This window comes from Rhinichthys klamathensis, unplaced genomic scaffold (assembly GCF_029890125.1).
Source record: "Rhinichthys klamathensis goyatoka isolate OS25496 unplaced genomic scaffold, OSU_Roscu_1.1 h1tg000191l_1, whole genome shotgun sequence".
Taxonomy (NCBI): domain Eukaryota; kingdom Metazoa; phylum Chordata; class Actinopteri; order Cypriniformes; family Leuciscidae; genus Rhinichthys; species Rhinichthys klamathensis.
In genome coordinates this window covers 3,525,133-3,544,971 of record NW_026606717.1, presented here as the reverse complement: position 1 = coordinate 3,544,971, position 19,839 = coordinate 3,525,133, and the positions used below count along the sequence as shown (strand labels likewise).

Sequence of the window (19,839 nt, the reverse complement as noted above, 5' to 3'; positions counted from 1 at the left end):
TGACAAATTCAATTTGTACCACTGTAGTTGAGGTCACGAAATATATTCATGACACAGTTATAATGGCCTTATGACAGCCAATGTCAAAACCAACCACATGACAGTTTAACTTAATTTAATGTCAAGTTGTCATGACAAAGACACTGACCGGTTATGATGTTATGGTTTATGTCAAGATGTCATAACAAAGACATCTTAAACAATGTCATATTTGCATACAGAATGTCATAATTGAGTGAAAGACACTTAATGACAGTTGTCATAAACATGCATAAACCCTACTTCATATTCATGACATATGTCATGCCATGGTTATGAAGGTGTCATGTCAGTCTTATGTACACCCCTTCAAGTAAAGTGTTACCACAAATTTTAACATGGTTATGGAGCTCTTGTAGGCTTACTGATGTATCAAAATATAAGCAGAATTGTTTGTTTTTGGTTATAAGGTAAATGTAGCTGTGGTGCTCCACATGTGCAAATAGAGAAACATATTGTATTTCATTACCCATAATACGTAATCTCATTTGAGAGTCACTTTAGACTGGAACGGAACTGAAAGAAGTTGAAGGAATGATTTTGCACTAACAAAAAGAAGAATGACGTGGCCCACACATGATCTTATTTGACAGCCAGTGATGGTAGAATCGAGAGGATTTACACTAAATGTGCTTTTTTAGTCATTCTTCCGCCATTCTGAAAGCATTCTTTACATCATACATGTACGATGAGACGGCTGTCTTCGTTTCCTCATGCACGTTTATCGTTCCCTGATATGAACATTGGATAATAACTGTATGTCAGCTTGAGGAAATGTAAGATGTGTCTTTAGAAAAAAAAAAAAATCCCTGCGGTGTATGAATCCCAAGATGATTTTTTTTTTTTACAGAATTGGGCCAATGCATTCTTACACACACACACACACACACACACACACACACACACACACACACACACACACACACACACACACACACACACACACACACACACACACACACACACACACACACACACACACACACACACACACACACACACACACACACACACACACACACACACACACACACACACACACACACACACACACACACACACACACACACAGAAACCGCTCTGTCATGATTCAGCAAGCTTTTGTCATACGCTCTCTCTGTTGTCCCCTAAAGCGATGCACAAATGATAAAAATATATATTAATATACAAAATTGCACTTCCACAAACAGTTTGCCCTTAACCCCCTACTGGGATTCAAAGCTCAAACCGTACACAAAATAGCCTGGGGTTTATTGTACTGATTTAAGCCCGAATAAGAACTATCGTTCAACCATTTAGCTGTACAGGCTACAGTCTCAATAAAAATGTGCAATCTGTTTTTATCTACATAAATTTGTGCCTTGGTGCATTGGTAGTGCATATGTTTTGGAACATGTTAGCCCCAGGGATGCAGGTTCAAGTCTAGGTTATTTCCCAAACCCTTTCTCCCTATTTCTCCCACATTGTCATCTTCACTTTATCCATTAAAGGCATAAAAGCTTAGCATTCTCTTACACTGATGCCACTGTGTGCGAAGCCCCTGCGAAAGCGTGCGGGTTTGAGGTGGGGATACTCCTCTGTACTGGTCACTTTGATGCCCCACACTTTCTTCCAGGCCTCGTAAAGCTGCAAATGGATGGGATACACTCCAGAGTGATGGGGAGCCACTGCATAACCCATGTTTGTGGGAATGCCATGCTCCTGTAAGGGAACAGCAAACACAACCACAGTAATGGTCAAAAATAGTGTACTTCAGGATATGCACTAAATGTACATCTCTGGTGAACAGAAAATAAGTGGTTTTTGATCAGTTCATGGTGTTAAAATTGTGCTTTGATGCCACATTCTATGTGCATTTGAATGTGATTTGTTAATTTAAAATTAATTACACCTTAACTTTGAAGTGTGTACATTTTAAAACTGCTGAGACAGCTACTGCCTACAATATCTTGCTAATCTTTTACAACAAATGAAAGAAAAATAGTCCTTCACAGGGCTTGTAGGCAATATTAGCTTAAACGGCATGCTTGGATTGGATGCATCCATGGATGCACAAAAATAAAAAATAAAAAAAATAAAACTATATAATCCAGGCACTTTCAATGTACTGTGGGCCATGATGTATTTAAGCCATGCTAATTCTAATCTTGCATATATAGTCAGTCAGTCTATCCAGGATTTCGCAATTGCAAGCACAGATTTGAACGCAAAAGCAAGCAAACTCCGCAATAAAGCTTGCAATTTTTTGAAAATGCTGCGGATTTTCCACAGAATTTGACTTAAGACATGTCGTGTGACGTCATTACTTGTCATCATTTACCAACTTGAACTAACATCACTGTGTTCTGTTAAACTGCAAAAAGACAGATTAACATAAAACTAGGTAAAACAAACAATGGGCACTATAAAATGAAAATGTCAATGTTTTTGTTTTCGTGTTAAATTTGAATGAAATGAAACGTAGAAAATGCATTGTATCTTCAGGATTTTATTTTTAGAAAATTAAGAGACCAATGGTTCTTCATGTCAGAAAAGTAATAAAAATGTGTATTTAATGTCGTCTGTGGTGTACATAGAAAGTGATTAAATTATGTTTATTTAGAAGGTAGTAGTTTAAAAGAAGAACCCTGTTCTTGCCAATTCAAGTAGTTTTCCACCCCCCAAAAAAGAAGAGAAAAAACGCCTCGCAATATAATCGTTAAATTTGAAAAAAGACATCACAAAATGATCATTTTTTTGGCACATCACAAAAAAATCTCTGCGAAATCCTACATGGACTGTATAATGGAACTGTTATGTTGGAATGAAATATCAATATATCACAATTTTCTTTCAGACAAATGATTTGATCTATAAAAAAAAACACTCAAAATATAGACAAATTGTAAATATCATCTACAGACATAAAATAAATAAAATTAAAAACACTAAAAGGGTTTTATCTAATTAAAAAATAATAATATCCAAGACAAATCAGATCATATCTCTAATTATATCAACTAGAGCTTACCTCCGCGAACTTGCGGTTGAGCAGCATTTGTTCAGCCAGCACAGACTGGTTGTGGAAGAGGTGTGGCTGCATGTGACTCCACATGTGGGGAAACCACCAGAACTCTTTACTGTAGGACAGAAGCAGGTCATCTCCGAGATCCTCCTCATCTGTGCCTGGGAAATAATTACACAGACACAAACGGTGAACATCTTGACTCTATTCTAAAAGCTGCCTTATAAAACAGCATCCTAACCAGCTCATAAGTGACTGATTAGGAACGCTCTACATGAGCAGCAACTCACACACAGGAGACCTGACTAACACTCACAGATACCAAAAGAGTATGTTGTTAGCATTTTGAAAAGCAACAACAACGTGATATTTACTTACCCGCATGGAAGAACTTTCCAGAGAATCCCAAGTTGAAAGTAAAATTGGGCACGTGGGTTCGGAGTTCATTCTGCGTCTCTAGAAGTGCCTTTGAAACATGGAGTTTAGCAATTTAATAAAACTTGCCTAAACACCCCTAGGTCAATATACACACAAAAAGTACAAAGACAGCAGATGAGAACACAAAAGAGATATATAGCTTAACACACGCCAACGCACGTATGCGCACAACCGTAACAGCGCTAGAGGGACAGCGCAAGCATGTCTGCTGTCTGTTCGTCTCCTCTGTTTGCTTCATTACCCTTCTCAGATTTAGCTCTGCATCTGCCTCTCATTTGATTTGTTTACTGTGCTTGTTTTTGACTGCCTGTCTCTCCAGTGTGACTCAATCAAAAGCCTGATTCATATTTAACTGCACAGAGGTCCACAGACAGACAAGACGTCTTTGATTATGCTTGCTTTCTATCCTTTCCCTCGGCTGAACATCTGCATCGGGGCGCACCGAAGATGAGAGATTCACAAGAAGGATGCAGAAAACTCCATTTGAAATATTCATGCTTGTGGCGAGTCTTTGGATGCCCTTTGAACAGTGAGTCGTGAAAAAATAATAAAATAAAGCGAAAATGGAAAGAAGAGGAGAGATTTGGAAAAAGAGCAGCAGAGGTTGGAGAATTGAAAAAAAGAAAAAGACAAACTGGTTATAGGAAAAGTGCTTTCATACCATGAAAAGTTAGTGAATTATATGGATCTACCAAACCAGTTTCTCCATGTTCTGCTTCTGAGGTGCTTTAGACAGATTAGCATCATATAAACAAGTCTTTCCCCTTCTGAGTCTTCATCAATGTCTTTTTTTATGGCTGCTGGTTCTTTTCCTCAATGCATATTTCCCTCAGTTTAAATTAATTCCCTTCTGTACATATTTCATTCTGTCCATTTACCATCCTTTCTTTGACCGACACATAAGGATTTGTTTTCTGCAGTGAGCCAGAAATGAACATTTACACAGATCCCAGCAAAAAAATTATACATTTTCTCCCACCACCAAAAGATTATATTTTTAGCAACATATTATATTTAAATAGATGTATATTAGATCTTTGAATAAATTTAATAAATCACATAATTGAATAATAATGGAAAATTTAAATAATAATAGTTCATAAAACTTCATTTTCTGTGTCCCGCTCCATCTCACGCACAGAGGGGCTCAAATCACTCGCACATGCGCTGTTGTACGTGCACCATCCGCACGGACACAAAACTTAGGCTGCACCCAACAGTGTGTGTGTACGTCCGTGGACCTTCCTGATGACAAAAATTACGTCACACGGACAGTGCATGGACCGGCGCGGGACGCGGACGGTCGAAGTATACTTTGGGCTTAATGTATGTATTAATGTATTTCTGTACATCACAGAAATATCTCAACGCATAAAAATTTGATTAAAAACATAGGACGCAGTGGGCAATAGGGTAGAACTATTCTGTCAATTGGCCCGGAAATCTCTCACATGGGTCCTTATCCATTCTTACTGTTGAGGCCTACTTTCACTCTATGCATATGCCTGGAAGGATAAGCCGACAAGGAGTGGGTGAGAGAGGGATAAAGAAAATAGGAGGAGAGCATCATTTTTAAGTCAATGTATACTGCATGGATATATGGGCCATAATCCAATACATCCAATCATAGCTAGACTTAATATAGTTACACTTGATACACATTTGAAATGTATAAATGTGATGGAACTGATAATAAACTAGCAAACCAATTGCTATTTATTAAAGAAAAACTGCACAAAGCGAATTTTCGAACAAAAAAGCACCCACCTTGACGTCAGAAACCTTCATCCGTGTGCCCTCCTTCCCAACAAAGATGTCATCGACATCCACCAGTATGTAGCGCTCAAGAGCCAGTGAGAGACGTTTGCCAGTCAAGAAACTCACTGCGTCCACCAGCACCAGTTTGTGCAGCCAAAAGTTCAGGTTGTTGCCGAAGAGTACCCGCTGGATGCCATCATGAAGACCCAAATCCTGAACCACGGCTGCATGAAGGGGTCCGGGCGCTCCACTAGCCTCCGTACTCCGTCCCCGAGCTAACAGCACAGGCTCATAGGTGGTATGGTTAGACTGGAAGACAGTCCAGTCATCTCCAGGTAAGGGGCCATGTTCCACTTCCCGGGCCTTGGTTATGAGCAGCAGTGGAGACTTGGGGTTGACGCTACAGTCCCTTAAACCCAGATTGGAGTGCAGGAAGAGAGGAAAGCCCTTGAGCTGGGCACTCTGCAAACTGTTCTCATTAGCCTTTCATGAAGTGTCGGAAGAAAAGAGAATAGATGAGAAATGATTGGTAAAAGAGAGGAAGATCAAAATCCAATTCAAAGGGGTCATATTCACATTCAGGTTTTTAGCATTTTATTCATACTTTTAGTCATAGTCATAATTTTGTATTACAAGACCATTATCCATATTTAATGTGATCATGGATGTGATGTCATAACCATTTTTTAACAGCTTAGACTTTGAGCTGAATTAAATTCAGCATGAGTTTCCAACTTCCTACTTGGAAAGGGTAATGGAACTCCACTTAAAGTGAGATTTCTAACTTGTAAAAATATGTTCAAACTCAGAAATCTGATTTTCAGAAGCTAGTACAGCATATCATATCCTCAATTTGGTTGCTAAGAGAAAACTTTGTCGAGAAATCAAACACCTGCAAAGCTAATGTGTCGACATTTTGCTTCTTTCAACATTGTTTGTAAGCGTGCAGCAATGCAGGCCTTCTGTAGTTAGAAAAAGACTAGATGTACAGTGAAGGACATTTGCTTTGTGAACAGATTTTTTTGTTTGTTTGTTCCCCTTGAATATATCAGAAATGTATTGCTCATGTACTTCTTTTCGTGAATTAGATACCCTGTGGTACTATGGGTGCCAGCTTGTTTAAACACCATCCGCACTCATCTGCATGCAGCCCACTCTCCTCTCAGGCCAGCTGACCCTGTGAAGCTGGATCAATTGGTGATAAACTGCACACTGAGTGGAACAAACACAATGAGCCTTACAATTTAGAGAGAGGCCTGTATCCTGCTCATCTCCAAACACAGCCATTATTCTGCCACCAGAGGTAGCAATGGGACCCCTCTGGAGAGACACACCGTCCATATGACATGTCTGATGAATCATGCACATTTTATCTGTTTCTTTTAATGGCAACACACTGAAACAAGAGGTGGTGATGTCACTCAGCAGCACTAGGAGAATAAGGGTGGATGGGAGATTTTCCACATATCTGCGGCCTAAATCAATAACTTCCCTGAGCCTCTCCTTCTCTCCCTAATTCCATATTCCTGTCTCCATTGTTACAGCAACACGTCCAAGCCAAAGGCTCTTTAGAAGCTTATCAGCATTTAACTTTCATTGACACTGAACAATTCTTGAACCATGTTAGATAATTAGTCCATTTCCAAAAAGCTGTTAAAAGACTTGTAAGCCACCTTGTTATCTACTGCCAACATAAGCAACTCCTTTCTAAGGGAGTCACTTGGAATTTCCTAAGTGACTGATTTGAAACACTACACTAAGAAGTTGATTACAATCGTTTGATGTTAGCATGTTGCTAAGCTAACTACACACTTTTCTAACAAAAACACACAGTAAACAAATATTGGGTAAACATTCAATTAGAACTATTTTTTATCATTTTTTTGGCATTGAACTAAATATAAGCATACTTAAAATCAAAAACTCTGGTCTTGTCTGAAAGTTCAATCTATTTATTTTCCTACTGAGCTGGGGTTTGCTTTTCTACATAGTATACATGTGATGCTGCCTTTAAATTTGGTAAAAAGGAGGAATAGTTTACCGTCATTTACCAAAAAAAAGGTAACAGCCTTCATGTTAGGCATCTTATGATCCCTTAAAATGCTAGGTAGTTTTGGTAGGCAGCTCACTAGGTTTTAGAACAGAGCTAGTGTGTTCGGTTGCTGCCGGAGACTTAATATGGTCCCTAGAGATTATGCCAACTCAAGTGCTGGTTAGGAAACCAAAAGGGTTTATTCCAATTACACATTGACTCTATGGATATGGGATTATGTCAGAAGACTAATAGGAGGGCAAACAAAAGCCTGAACCCATTGATGCATGCAAGCATAACTAAAAGAAGCGCTGGTGTCCATCGTGATGTTTCTATGTGTGCATTCAGACATCCTCCAACTCGTGAGAGATAAATGCATTTGGCATTGACAGGTGCAAGTCAAGGCTTGATGCGAAGGTAATTATGCATGTTCCATTACTAGTGGCAGCACTTTTTCCTTCAAGGGGGGAAAAGGTTTGGTCTGCATTTACCTACAGGGTCTGTTATCAGACATGCCCAAGGTTCTAAATCAATGAAATCCAGCAAGGAAAGGATGTTAACTGCCTGGACACGAAAACAACATTTCCAGCCAATCAGGGATCGAACTGCTCCTGTTATTGTGTAAACCACAAAGCCTGGGGTAAAAAAAAGCTTAGAGGAGAATCGGAGCAGCCTGAGTCAATAAAAATTAACGAGCGCAAATTTTGTGCGGTTCCTTAAGATGTGTTGATGTCCTCGCCCTTCTGCTGCAGGCAAGTGAGACTCAAACAGTCTCATCAACTGAGTTAACCTCCACTAACAATTAGTGTGCAGCACTTAAGCATGGGAGGGTAATAAAAGCAGGCCTGGCCTTAGGCAAACAATATATGAGAACTGGGAGAGGAGGTTTACAAGACGGTAATGACAGACAGCAATGAGCAATAGTCAAATGTGGCTCTAGGGCCTATTATTTTCTCATACTGATTTCAAAAAGCAGCTCCCTTATAGAACAAGAGCCAAGACCATCAACAAAGACATTCAGAAATGTGCTATTACTGCAATGTTTAGCATAATGCCCCAACCTCCCTCTGCTGGCAATATTTCTGCAAACTAACATAAGAATCAGACTGTGAAATGTCAGTCGTGAGATCGTTAAGTGCAAGGTGATTGACCCACAGAAATTAAGAGTCACATTAACATCCATTAGTGACACAATTTTCTGTGAAAGGTCACACTGTACAAAACAAAATGGCTTACCTTGAAAAAGCCGATGATTCCAACGCCATACTCCACACAGTATTTGTCCAGCAACTCTCTGTTCCAGGCATCCAGGTTGACATATTTGAGGATGTTCTCATAGATGACCAGTGTGAATCGACCCCGGTTCTTGTCTGTGAGTGTGGGCATATCGCCCTTCCCTGGTGCGATCTCAGTCTGGTATCGAAATCTCCCAGATTCCAAGATGGCCACAATGTCCTGGCCCAACTGAGAATACAAGCTCTCCACGAACACCAGTACAACAGGGTCAGTTCGAGACATGTCTGCCGGTTTGGCGGTTCTGGCAGGCAGCACCCTTGCAGACGGAGGGGAAGGAGTCGCTCGGGGATCGTCCCAATCGGCAGTACCTTCTTCTGGGACAACCATACCTCCGACTCCTGCTGGTTCGAGCTCCCGTTTGACGCCATACAGGAAATAGGCTGAGATGAGGACACTGACCATGCAAAAAAGGAAGAGCAGCAGCAGGCTGGTCTGCAGCGTGAGCTGACGGAAGAGCCGCCTTACACGTCCACACATCAGCATCATCACCTTGCAACCACACCAATTAGGATAGACACAGTCTTCTATTTACAAATATATTGTATGGTTTTTCCAAGGAGTCAAAAAAGATAAGTCAAAATTGGGCTTCTCCTTAATGCATTTGCTCATGTCACCATTGCAGAGGGTGGCGAGACTGGGTTGGGCAGGGGACTGCATGGGCGAGGTGGGCTTCCACTCTCCAGCAAGGGATGTGCACTGCCCCCACATGCACCAGCGGCCCCCTGCCCTACACCTTTATGCCACTTCTCTACCCTCTCTGAGTCCTTATCTCCTGATCCAGTGTAGAGAAGATCTGTTTCTCAGACTTGGTGAAGGTGGCTTCTTGTTTTTCGTCACTGGATGCTCTAGACAGATCATGCCCAGAGCATTCTGGCCTCCTCGAGTTTACCTAAAAAGAAAACAGTGTTAATTGAACAAAAGTACACCTTAACTCAATGCAATTTTTGCAAAAATATCTACTCTGCACCATTTTAGGAATCAATTATTTTACTTCTGGACAGAACAATCCTTTAATTTAACTCTAAGGTGCAACTGTGTATTCAAGGCAATGAATTTTGACTAGACCACACGAGCAACTTGTTTTACCCCTCTCTGAATGTCGGCTGCAAATGCCAAACCCACATGATGCCGTGGGAGCCCTACAACCTGGGTTTCTTTTCACTGAATACCAAGAACGTCTAGAGAGGCATTTACAAAGGCAATGCAAAGATTATGGGATAATGGAGGCGGCTTGTATTGATTAGTGAGGGCTTTAAAAAGTGATCCTCACTATCCTTCATGCACTTCAAAGGGCAAAAGTCATTTAATCTTTTCATCTTAAATGAAGGGTTTAGTGCAAAGTGTGGCACAGGTGAATGAGTTGAATATGATTCAGATTAGCACTAACCAAGTAAAGACCTCTGCAGAATGAGGAGAGAACCAATGGTGATTGCTGGAAGTAGTATTGAAGGCAAAAGGTGAGGGAAGCCATTCAATTGTTGGCAAGCGTGAAAGGATCTTGCAAGAGGGTTCATGCAAGTGTAACTATAGGTGTTACCTAAAACTTTCAGATATTCCTTATGTAACTTTCAAAAACATTTTGAACAAGGCTACATAAAATCTTGTTTCAGACAAAAGGACGGTAGAAAGTATGAAAAGTCAGCAAACATAGCAGTCAGCAGCTGATTTAAAGCCATTCACATTAGGTAGACACCTAAACAAATAAAACTGACTTTTACAGACGTCTTCTATGTTGAAGGACACAGTGTTTTTAGGTTTTTGTTCACTTTCAATAAAATCTTTTCAAAAGATGCAGAGTTTATAGACATGCCATTATCATTGGCCCACATGTCATTTAACTAAAGGGATAAGCATACAATGGCACACAGGGCGTCTGAGGAAAGACTGAAGTGAATCAACAAGACACAACGTGTATGAGAAGCAATACAGGTCAATTTTCAAAGGCATCACAGACCTACTTCATGTATGGGTTATGTGAAAAGGGAGAGTAGAACAAAGAATCAAAGCCTTGCAGGGGTTCTGGGATAAAAAATGCATGAATACCACAAAAAAAAGGCAAAAGGCACAAGAGTATGCCTCTAATAAGAGGATGAAGGGGAAAAGAAAATCTTGCCAGAGAAATAAAAGAGCCTTAGAGAAGGTCATTTTATCTCTTCAAAAGGTTGCTGGGAGTACAGCATGTAAAAATCCTCTCACATTCACAATCCTGAAACACAGCTGTTGATTCTCATGTCTGCTTGTGATCCAAAATTCTCATCAGGAATTTTAGGGGCTGGTGACGTTAAGAGAACATGAAGTGTTTGAGCTGAATACTGGGGAGGCATTGGGTTTTATAAACCAAAAAGACAAATCTAGGCTGCATTCCACAAGGGACACTCAAGAATAATGATTTTGCACCCAGTAGCTTCACATCTCCTTCCATTTACACCAGGATTACTCTCAGGCCACAATACCTGTCACTGGGCTCTCATTGTGTCCAGCAGAGAAACGTGAACAGCCATCAGCGTGTCGTCAGAGGTCGGATTACAGTCTTTAAAGCTTCCCTATTCAGAGCCTGGTTCTTTAATATGCAAAAGTTCTGACAAGAGTCGGCTGAAGCAGCTCACTGTGTAATGCATGCTCTAAACAGTATGACTCGGATGACATGAAGCACGATATCCCACACCCAGAACAAAAGTCCAAGGACACAAAATGGCTTTGTGGCATACAATATTGTTTCACTTCAAAAGAACAATATTCAATAAATAAGTCTTTATTAATAATATTCATAATACAAATATTACTATTAATAAATAGCAATATTATTATACAATTATACAATTATTAATTGTAATAATATTATTAGAATATAAAAGGGATAATGAAAATCTGTCATCATTTCAAGTATAGTTTCAAATCTGTATGAATATTGAAGAATACTGAGGTCCAACCATTGTACGAGTATGGACAAATGCAAACACTTTCTAAATAGGCTCTCAAAAATATTTTATATTCCACAGAAGAATGTCATAACAGGTTTAAAATTTTTATTTATATGTGGGTGAACATTTATTTTAATTAGGCTAGACTAATGGTCATATTGTAGATGAAGACGGTTAGATAAACATTTGATGTGTACATATCTAGATTATTGTTACGCTGAAGGTCTAAAAACAGAGATAACTGCCGTAAACATATTGCACAAATAAACAAAAAGCTGATAGGTTGAAGCAAGAACAAGGGATGAAAAAAAAAGTGTTGAAACAAAAGTGTCAAGACGTGGAAAAATAAGGACCTTGACATTTAGAAACCTGTCATAATCTCACCCACGCCAGCAAGTTTCTTCTGTCCCAGATCTTCCCTTTTCATGGTCTCAAAGCCCAACAGACGTGTGAAAAAATGCACCCTGCCTGGGAGTCACAAAAGCCATTTTCTGATGGTAGGATAGCTTCCATAACACTCCCTATCTCAAGGGCACAGCATACCTTCATTCCCAACAGCTCACACCGTTTTGTCAGCTCTGGCTCTTTCAAATCCATTCGAGTGTTGGTAGAATCATGAGCCTAGACAATGCTCAACAACTATTATATTTCAAAACACAGATACAACATTTAAAATAAAGTTAGATTAGACAATATAATGCTACCGAATGCTGCCAGGGCATGCAAATGTTTAAGATTTATGTGCTCCCAGTTATGAAAGCAATAAAACCAAGAGACTGGAAAACAAATCAGAACAGCGACATCTACATGATATCTGGAAACGGCACCAAACAAACAAACAAAAATAGGGGAAAAAAAGCAATATGTCTGGAGTGGAAAAGGCAGAGGATATCAATATGCACGGGTGTTTTTGAGGGATCTACTGACAGGTAAAAAGATATGGAGCCATCAAATGTTTATCTGCACTGTCTCCACTTTCTTGTTTTATTTCAAGGCAAAGTGAAGGTATAGATTTGCTGCTGCGATATAAAGGATGGCATGCTTGAACAGCTCTGAACACCGAGGACACATTCACTGCCGCTCAGAGACACAGGACACTTCCTGGAGCAAGAGTTGTGCATCTGCGTGCCAGGACAGCGGGACAATAGCTGGCCGCTCGCCCTGGACAGCTCGCCTCGCAGGACTAGTTTCTACCGAGCTTAAACCACAGGCAGACCTAAAAATCAAAAGAACCCCACCCAAATCGGTACAGTGCCAGTCAACGTTCACAATGCCGGACATTGTTCATAGCACATGATGATGATGACGGCGACGGCTGCTGTGGGGTCCGTTCATGCTCATGAATGGAAGTAGTCAGACTGAGACTAATGCTGGCACTGACCACCCCTGTTCTGTTACAAGTTCGGCCTAAACCTACAATAAGAACTTTCCAAAGCCTGAGTTTGCCTGTCAGTAAAATATTTGTGTATTTCATAAAAAGAATAAATAAAAAAAAAACATATACTTGTTATTACGCTCAGCTGACGCTGAAAAGAAATACGTGCCTGTTAATTCACGATGTGTCAATGCACAGCGCAAAAAAAACATACCCAAGGAAAAAAGCTAAACAGTCTAATTTGTTAGAGAGACAAATCACCAGCTGCAGGTCACTGGGAATGAACTCAGCCAGATGAGCAACATTCAAAACGTTGTTGACTTCAGGATGATTGCGTCTGTAAAAAGTGGAGAGTTGTTAAAAAAAGAAGAAGAAGTGTTATTCAAAAGTTTTTTTCTTCTGTTAGAAAGGCTGGTAGATTTCCAAGACTTCATTATACAAACTAATCTGCTCAGCTTGCGTCATCTTTGTTTAGGTAGCATCTTTCAAGTCTCTCAACATGGAGCCAAAACAACTACTACCTAGTCAAAAACACAGCTATCAAAACGAACGTGACCTGCAGACGGCCAGCCACATATCTCAGAACATTTTCCTCAGAAATGGCCACTAACCCAACAAACAACTTTCTTTATGAACACAGTCATCAACACCATCACATCAGTGACAATTACCACGAGAGAAAGATGCCGTGTTATCTGTCTTGACTAGGGTTACTTAAATTACAAAATTCCAGAAGTCGGTACTAATACCAGTAAAATTTCACGGTTCTCTGTACCAATTCCGGTACCATAGCAAAAACTGTTGGAACTATTTTACCATTTAACTATTTGAAAATAAAAATATTAATTCAATTAAATAAGTTTATCATTTATGATGACAATAATTGTAAGTAAATAATACATTCAACCAACACGTAGCCTTCAAATGTTTACAAGTAAACATTATATGTTGGCCGTTTAAACGTCGGGCCATTGGTGAGCGTCTGTCGGGCTAGTTTTGCAGTGTTTTTCACACGTCGGCTCTAATTGGTCCACGTCGGCTGGAGTTTGTCCGATTCAGAATGCTATCAGTGAGAGATATCGCTCTGATTGGCCGTTGAGTTTAACGAATGAGAATGGCGCAGACAGAAGGCTGTTCTAATTGTACGTCATTTTACCTGAGCATTCTAGTGCAAAAACAAATTTCATAACATGAGCCGTCTGGAATGAAGAAAGTGATCATGACTGAAACTTATTTTTAGGGTTAACTGGATGCTGTATTCTAATCTTAAACCCAAAACTGAAGATGTGAGGAGACAATTTGTTGAAATCTCAAATTTTCAAAAGCAATGGGCTACAACGAAAAGCTTTAAAGTTCAAAGACCATGTTCAGTGATAAATATCTAAATCTGTCTGAAAGGGAGCGCCAGCGATTCCCACTGCCAATGTGTTCAAAGCAATATTTTGCTTTTATAGTTAATAAATAGCTAATAATGATGAATATGGGATGCCACACTAGCAGAAGAGGACATATTTTTGCCTTTCTGGGCTTTTGGCTTGATGTGAACCTATCTGACATTGGTCTCAGGTCTCGAAAACTATGATGCTGGCCTGAATATTGATATAATAACGCGCAATATTCCCACAGTAGAAATTAATTTAGCTAATGGTGGTTCTAAAGGGGCCATATCGTCGAAATCTGATTTGTATTTAATACATAAACATACTTCAGCATCCACAATGCAAATCCTACCGAGTTCACACTGACAAACACACACAAAAAAAGAAGAAAAAAGCCGTTCTGAAATAGTTAAGGTTATGAAGTCATAGGACAGAGCACAGGAATGGCCATGTTTATATAAACTTTGCACAATATGTTTTGGTCGCAAGGAAACTTATTAATCTTAAACCCTTAGTAAACTCTTCTTATTCTGAAAATCCATGACTTTTATTATTATTATTGTTATTTTTAAAAAAAGGCAACATTTGAAAGTTATGAAAAAAGATTTTAATCAAGTGCTAGTTTTGTAAATGTATTTTATGACGTTACATGTAATCTGTAAATAAAATTTTGTATTTTAAAATGTAATTAATTTATTAGATATTTCAAGGACTAAGAAAGATATATCTACATATAATTATATTACACAGTGAAATAATTATTAAAATAGATTTACACGTGTGTATATATATATATATATATATATATATATATACACATACACACACATTATTATAATATAAATTAATGAAATTAATATAATTCAATTATTTAATGATTTAATAAAAAAATGCTACAAATGTGTATGTCTCCTTTAAGTATTTATTGAATGTGTTAATAGATTCTAATAGTGCTTTGTCAGAGATGGAATGAAACTGGATAGGATGGAGAGAGAGAAATGGACAGTCAGAGAAACAGAGCAAGAGATAAAGGGGCTGATAGGATGAGAGCAAACAAGAGCTACATAAAAAAGGCTTCGCCATTGAGCAGATTGCTTGGTTCAAAGGGTAAAGATGCCATTGGGACAAATATGGTAAACTCCTCAGGGCTTCAAACACTGAACTGACAAACAACATTAGATACCCAAAGGGCCTAGACGCAGCACAATCTGGAGAAGGTCGGGGAAGTGTAATCCTAAATCCCTAATCCTGTTTATCTGGGCTGGACCAAATGTGCCGATGAAAATGGCAGATGAATGCACATCGAGTGGACTAAGTGTAACCTGAAACTTCATTGCCGACAGCAAAAAAAGATCAGCTCTGCAGATCAGTTCACAGTTCAAATCAATTAGAGGCCATTACAAAGCAGAGCCCGAAAATATGAGAATACGGAAGCTACACAGCCAAGCGATGCAATTACACCTCAAGCACAGGTATCACCATAGCCGGACTTCAGTTTAAAAGGCAATTGCCCCCCCCAAAAAAATCAGTTTTAATGGGTTGATATTGATGAATAAACAAGCGTGAAGTCTGAGAAATGACAGCAGCTCATGACATCTTTACAGATCCGAAATACTTGAGATGTAAGGACTTCCTCTGTGGCAGATATGGAGGGGACACTCAAAGTCACTATTATGTATGAAGGGAAGGCACAATGGAAGCTGCAGAGAGCAACAAATCAATCTTCCCTGCTGGCGGCTCCAATCTCAAGGGCACTCAGTCTCCATCAGAAGACTGCATTTGCCCTTGCCAGGCCAGACGGTGTGTGTACTGAGCTCCATCCTGTGCGCTCTCACACCCGGCATCCACACACACACCAGTTCTGATACAACTGTACTTGGTAAACACTCCAGTCTGTCTGCACACAGTGTGCTGCCACCGTTCTGCTGCCGGTGCCAAGCTCGAGGACAGGCTGACTTGCCAAAAGATCCGTCCCCACTCCCACCCTACGCACAGCATGGGCCGCTGCTGTATCTGCATACACCGCACTGCTGATCTAATGTCCGTCCTAATCAGTGGGGGTAATCTCCTGTTTCACTGGGACCGCACTGACCCCGAGAAACTGGACAAAAAAGACGTGCAATCGTGTGCCCAACTGACCGTCTTTACCACAGGGGAAATGGGATTATGGGTAGGGAGGAGGCTTGTCTCATAAAATGAGGGTGAACGGTGGGGGCCGCAGGCTGTTAGGGGAACGGCGTGGACTCTCTGAGATTAAAACAACACAAGCTGACTGTATGAAGGACCAAAAAGCATCAAATTAAATGAAGTAAACAAAATCAAAGTTATTATGTAAAAGCTAGGGGTTTGACGGTACACAGAAACGACGGTTCAGTAAGTACCTTGGTTTTTAAGGTTTTCGATAGTTTTTTCAGTAAGCCAGTGTTTAATTGGGAGAAGAAAAAACTATGTATTTACATAAAAACAAAAAAGTCTATCAATATTGCTGCAACACTCTTCGTACAGCAGTTTATGGCACTGTTGTAAATAGGAAGTGCTTAATAATTCTTTGTGCGTATTTGCGTAGATTTGTAACATTTAAAGTATACAACCGTAAGATACAAGTTGTGTGCTGAGGAAAACGCATCTCAAATGCATTAAACAACACCCTAGAATTTTTTTTTGAAAATTCATAATTCGTCTATTAGGTGTCATTAAAAAATTAAACCTATTATTATTATTATTTATTTATTTTAAATGGGGCAACATTTGGAAATAGACACATTTTTATTCTGAAATTCAGTGCTACTTTTGAACGTGTATAATATGACGCTATCTTTTAATATTAATTTAGTGTTTTTATCTTTTTAATTTTAAAATACAAATGTATTGTACACATTTAATATATAAATACAATTTTTAAGTTTATGAATGTCTTTACAGTCACTTTTGATCAATTTAATGCATCCTTGCAGAATACATTTTTAATTTCTCCAAACTTTTGTACCTATAATTGTACCACATATTAAAATACATAAATTATTATAATAGAAATCAAAATCGATCAAATAAAACAATAGAAATGATTATTTATTGATTTAATTTTTATTTTGAGTACTTTAGTCCTTCAACTGTTGATTAAAATATTGCTGCGACAGAAGAGTTTTTTCCCCCATCAGAAGAAAATGAAAAAGTAAATTACCATCATTATTAACATTCCATGAGCAATCATTTAGCAGGTGTCACCCAAATGAGCCCACAATCACACAAAATTAGCTAATTACACAGTGTCTAGGCAATCCTGATGGTAAACAAAAAAAGTGAGCAGAATATAAAGAGCAACTAGGCAGATGGATGTTTTTCCGAGACTAATCAGACAGTGCAGAGGGATGAATCACAGTAGAAGGTGCGGCACCTACAGGGGTCCTCTTATCCGTAAGACGTGCCAACGAATCAAAGCTAACCGTGAGGTGCATCAGTGCAGCTCCGTTCTCTTCTTGTGTCGCTGAGATCCAAATACCTCTCAGACGGCGCTAAGACAAAGAAGCATTTCAGAAACATGTTTGACACAGGCACAGAAAGAAATCAATGAGCTGTCAGCTCAATCTCTTCCCTCAGTGCAACTTAATGGCTCAGACGAAAAAAAACAGTCCGAGCCTGACCCCATCACTTATAAAGTCATCCAAGCTTCGATTTCACTTTAAATGGGTTAAAAGCACAGAGATATTTTGATTTAACCAGCTTTTAAGGCCCATGTGGACGCTAACCTCAGGGATGCCTTGGAGAAATTTCAGGGTGGAAGCAACCACACACTTTGTATGTATCCACCTGGTATCTACTAGTGAAGCTGCACACCAATAAGGACAACCAAACATCTCGAATTCCCAAAATAAAGTAACTCGACTTGTTCAGATTGTGCTAAAGGAAACTGCTTATACTGAAGCTCGCGCGCTGGGAACGGGTGCAGAAAAACTCCCGTCAGCTTCTTTAAGGATGTCTTCGGTGGTTAGCCATGCTACAGGGGATAATTGGTAGCGGTGCGCATCCACTAGCAAATAAAAACAAGGGCAGCCATTACATGCCGAGCCCAGATGCTCAGAAGCACCTCCGTCCCTCTCCTCTTAATTAGGTTGCACAACACGAAGGGAACTAGACTATTTTTAGCCCCTTTAACTACCGAGGGCTCTCAAAGACCAGGAGAGAGTAGAAACAAGAGGAGAGAGAAACAGAAATGTCACCTTTATTTCCGAGGACACTGGAGCCACAAAAGGTTACAAAAATAAAAATGAGACATGCTGCTTGTTATCTCAGGTCAGAAAATTTAGACTTGACCCTGAAATTACCTCCAACGATAACAGTGAATTCATCTTCAGGACGTTGGGAGCAGTTTGCAAATGAGATTACGCTGAAGGCCAGTCACACAAAATCAATTTTAAAAGAGCGAGTAACTAAATCAAATATACCATTTTATACGCATTCCTTCTAGTTCACAACATAAAAAGCATATTACCTGCGTTATAACTCACTCGACCTCATAACAGTAATATTATGAAAGTATTATCATAAACTATTATGTTTTCAGATTCCCTTAATAAAAGGTTTTACATAATCAGAGACAATAAAATTTGCAAACTGACCTGGCACTTTATTCTGTTTCACCTGCTTTATTTGTAGGTCCAATTGGTAGGTCCATGTGGTTAAAAGTAACGGCAACAATTTGAGGTATTATTCATGGCGATAGCTCAAATGGTGAGAGTTGCACCCCACAGTTTATGACTGCCTTAGGAAGCATCGCTAAAAATTATAATCACGGCCCACTTCCACAAGCTCATCAAATGCTAGTGGATAAATCAAGTCTCGCTCCACAGTACTTCCTGCTATCCTGTCGTCCTCAGAAATGGGTCACATTACAGAAGTTTAAAGGGTTAGTTTATCTAAAAAATTAAATTTATGTACTCGATACAAATCCACACACTGTTGATTTTTCCCTTTACCACAGGAAAATGTTAAACCAGCTACTTTCCAAACAAAAGTTCACAGTGACCATGCATACATATCGCTCTCTTTCGTTTCATAAGTGATATCTTGCATCTCAGTTATTGATAGTATTGAAAATCAATCAGGGGACTTCAGTATTAATAGTACTGTAATATTTTTGTAGAGTCATTTTGTTGCCAGAATGACTGTTGTTGTAGTGGATTATAAGAGAAGGAACTAGTAAGATTTAAAACCGTTTCAACTCACATCAATATTTCATGTCCACATAATTATTTATTTGGAGAAAAGCAGAGTAACAAGTGGTATGACTGTACATGATCCCTTAAATGTTTGTCTTGTTTGGAACTTTTCCACTTGTATTGGCTCAAAGCCGCATACTAGGAACTATTTTTCTTTGAGGAAGCTTTGAGTTTATAGTCTTGACTGTTGAAAATGTCATAATGTTCTCTGTAAAAACCAGTTTACAAATTTCTCGTGTGTAATTCGCCTTTGGCTAAGCCACACCCTAGAATGTAGATTGACCAATCACAGCGCAGCCAAGAACACGCTCCCACAGAGGTCCGACACTTTTTCACAGCGCTCCATTGCCTTTAAAACAGGCGTCTCATGTTTTTGGTCTC

General features: G+C 39.3%; 1 protein-coding gene across 1 annotated transcript in view; it reads right to left on the bottom strand.

Moving 5' to 3' along the window:
- Positions 1-19,839, bottom strand: part of ndst1b (N-deacetylase/N-sulfotransferase (heparan glucosaminyl) 1b) — an 81,490-nt gene that overhangs the window by 16,441 nt on the left and 45,210 nt on the right. The window contains exons 2-6 of the mRNA XM_056262120.1: positions 8,508-9,456; positions 5,249-5,722; positions 3,422-3,509; positions 3,050-3,204; positions 1,555-1,740 (exon numbers count right to left, since the gene is read on the bottom strand). Of these exons, the coding sequence (XP_056118095.1) occupies positions 1,555-1,740; positions 3,050-3,204; positions 3,422-3,509; positions 5,249-5,722; positions 8,508-9,053 (1,449 nt within the window). The 5' untranslated portion in view covers positions 9,054-9,456. The remainder of the gene's footprint in view (positions 1-1,554; positions 1,741-3,049; positions 3,205-3,421; positions 3,510-5,248; positions 5,723-8,507; positions 9,457-19,839) is intronic.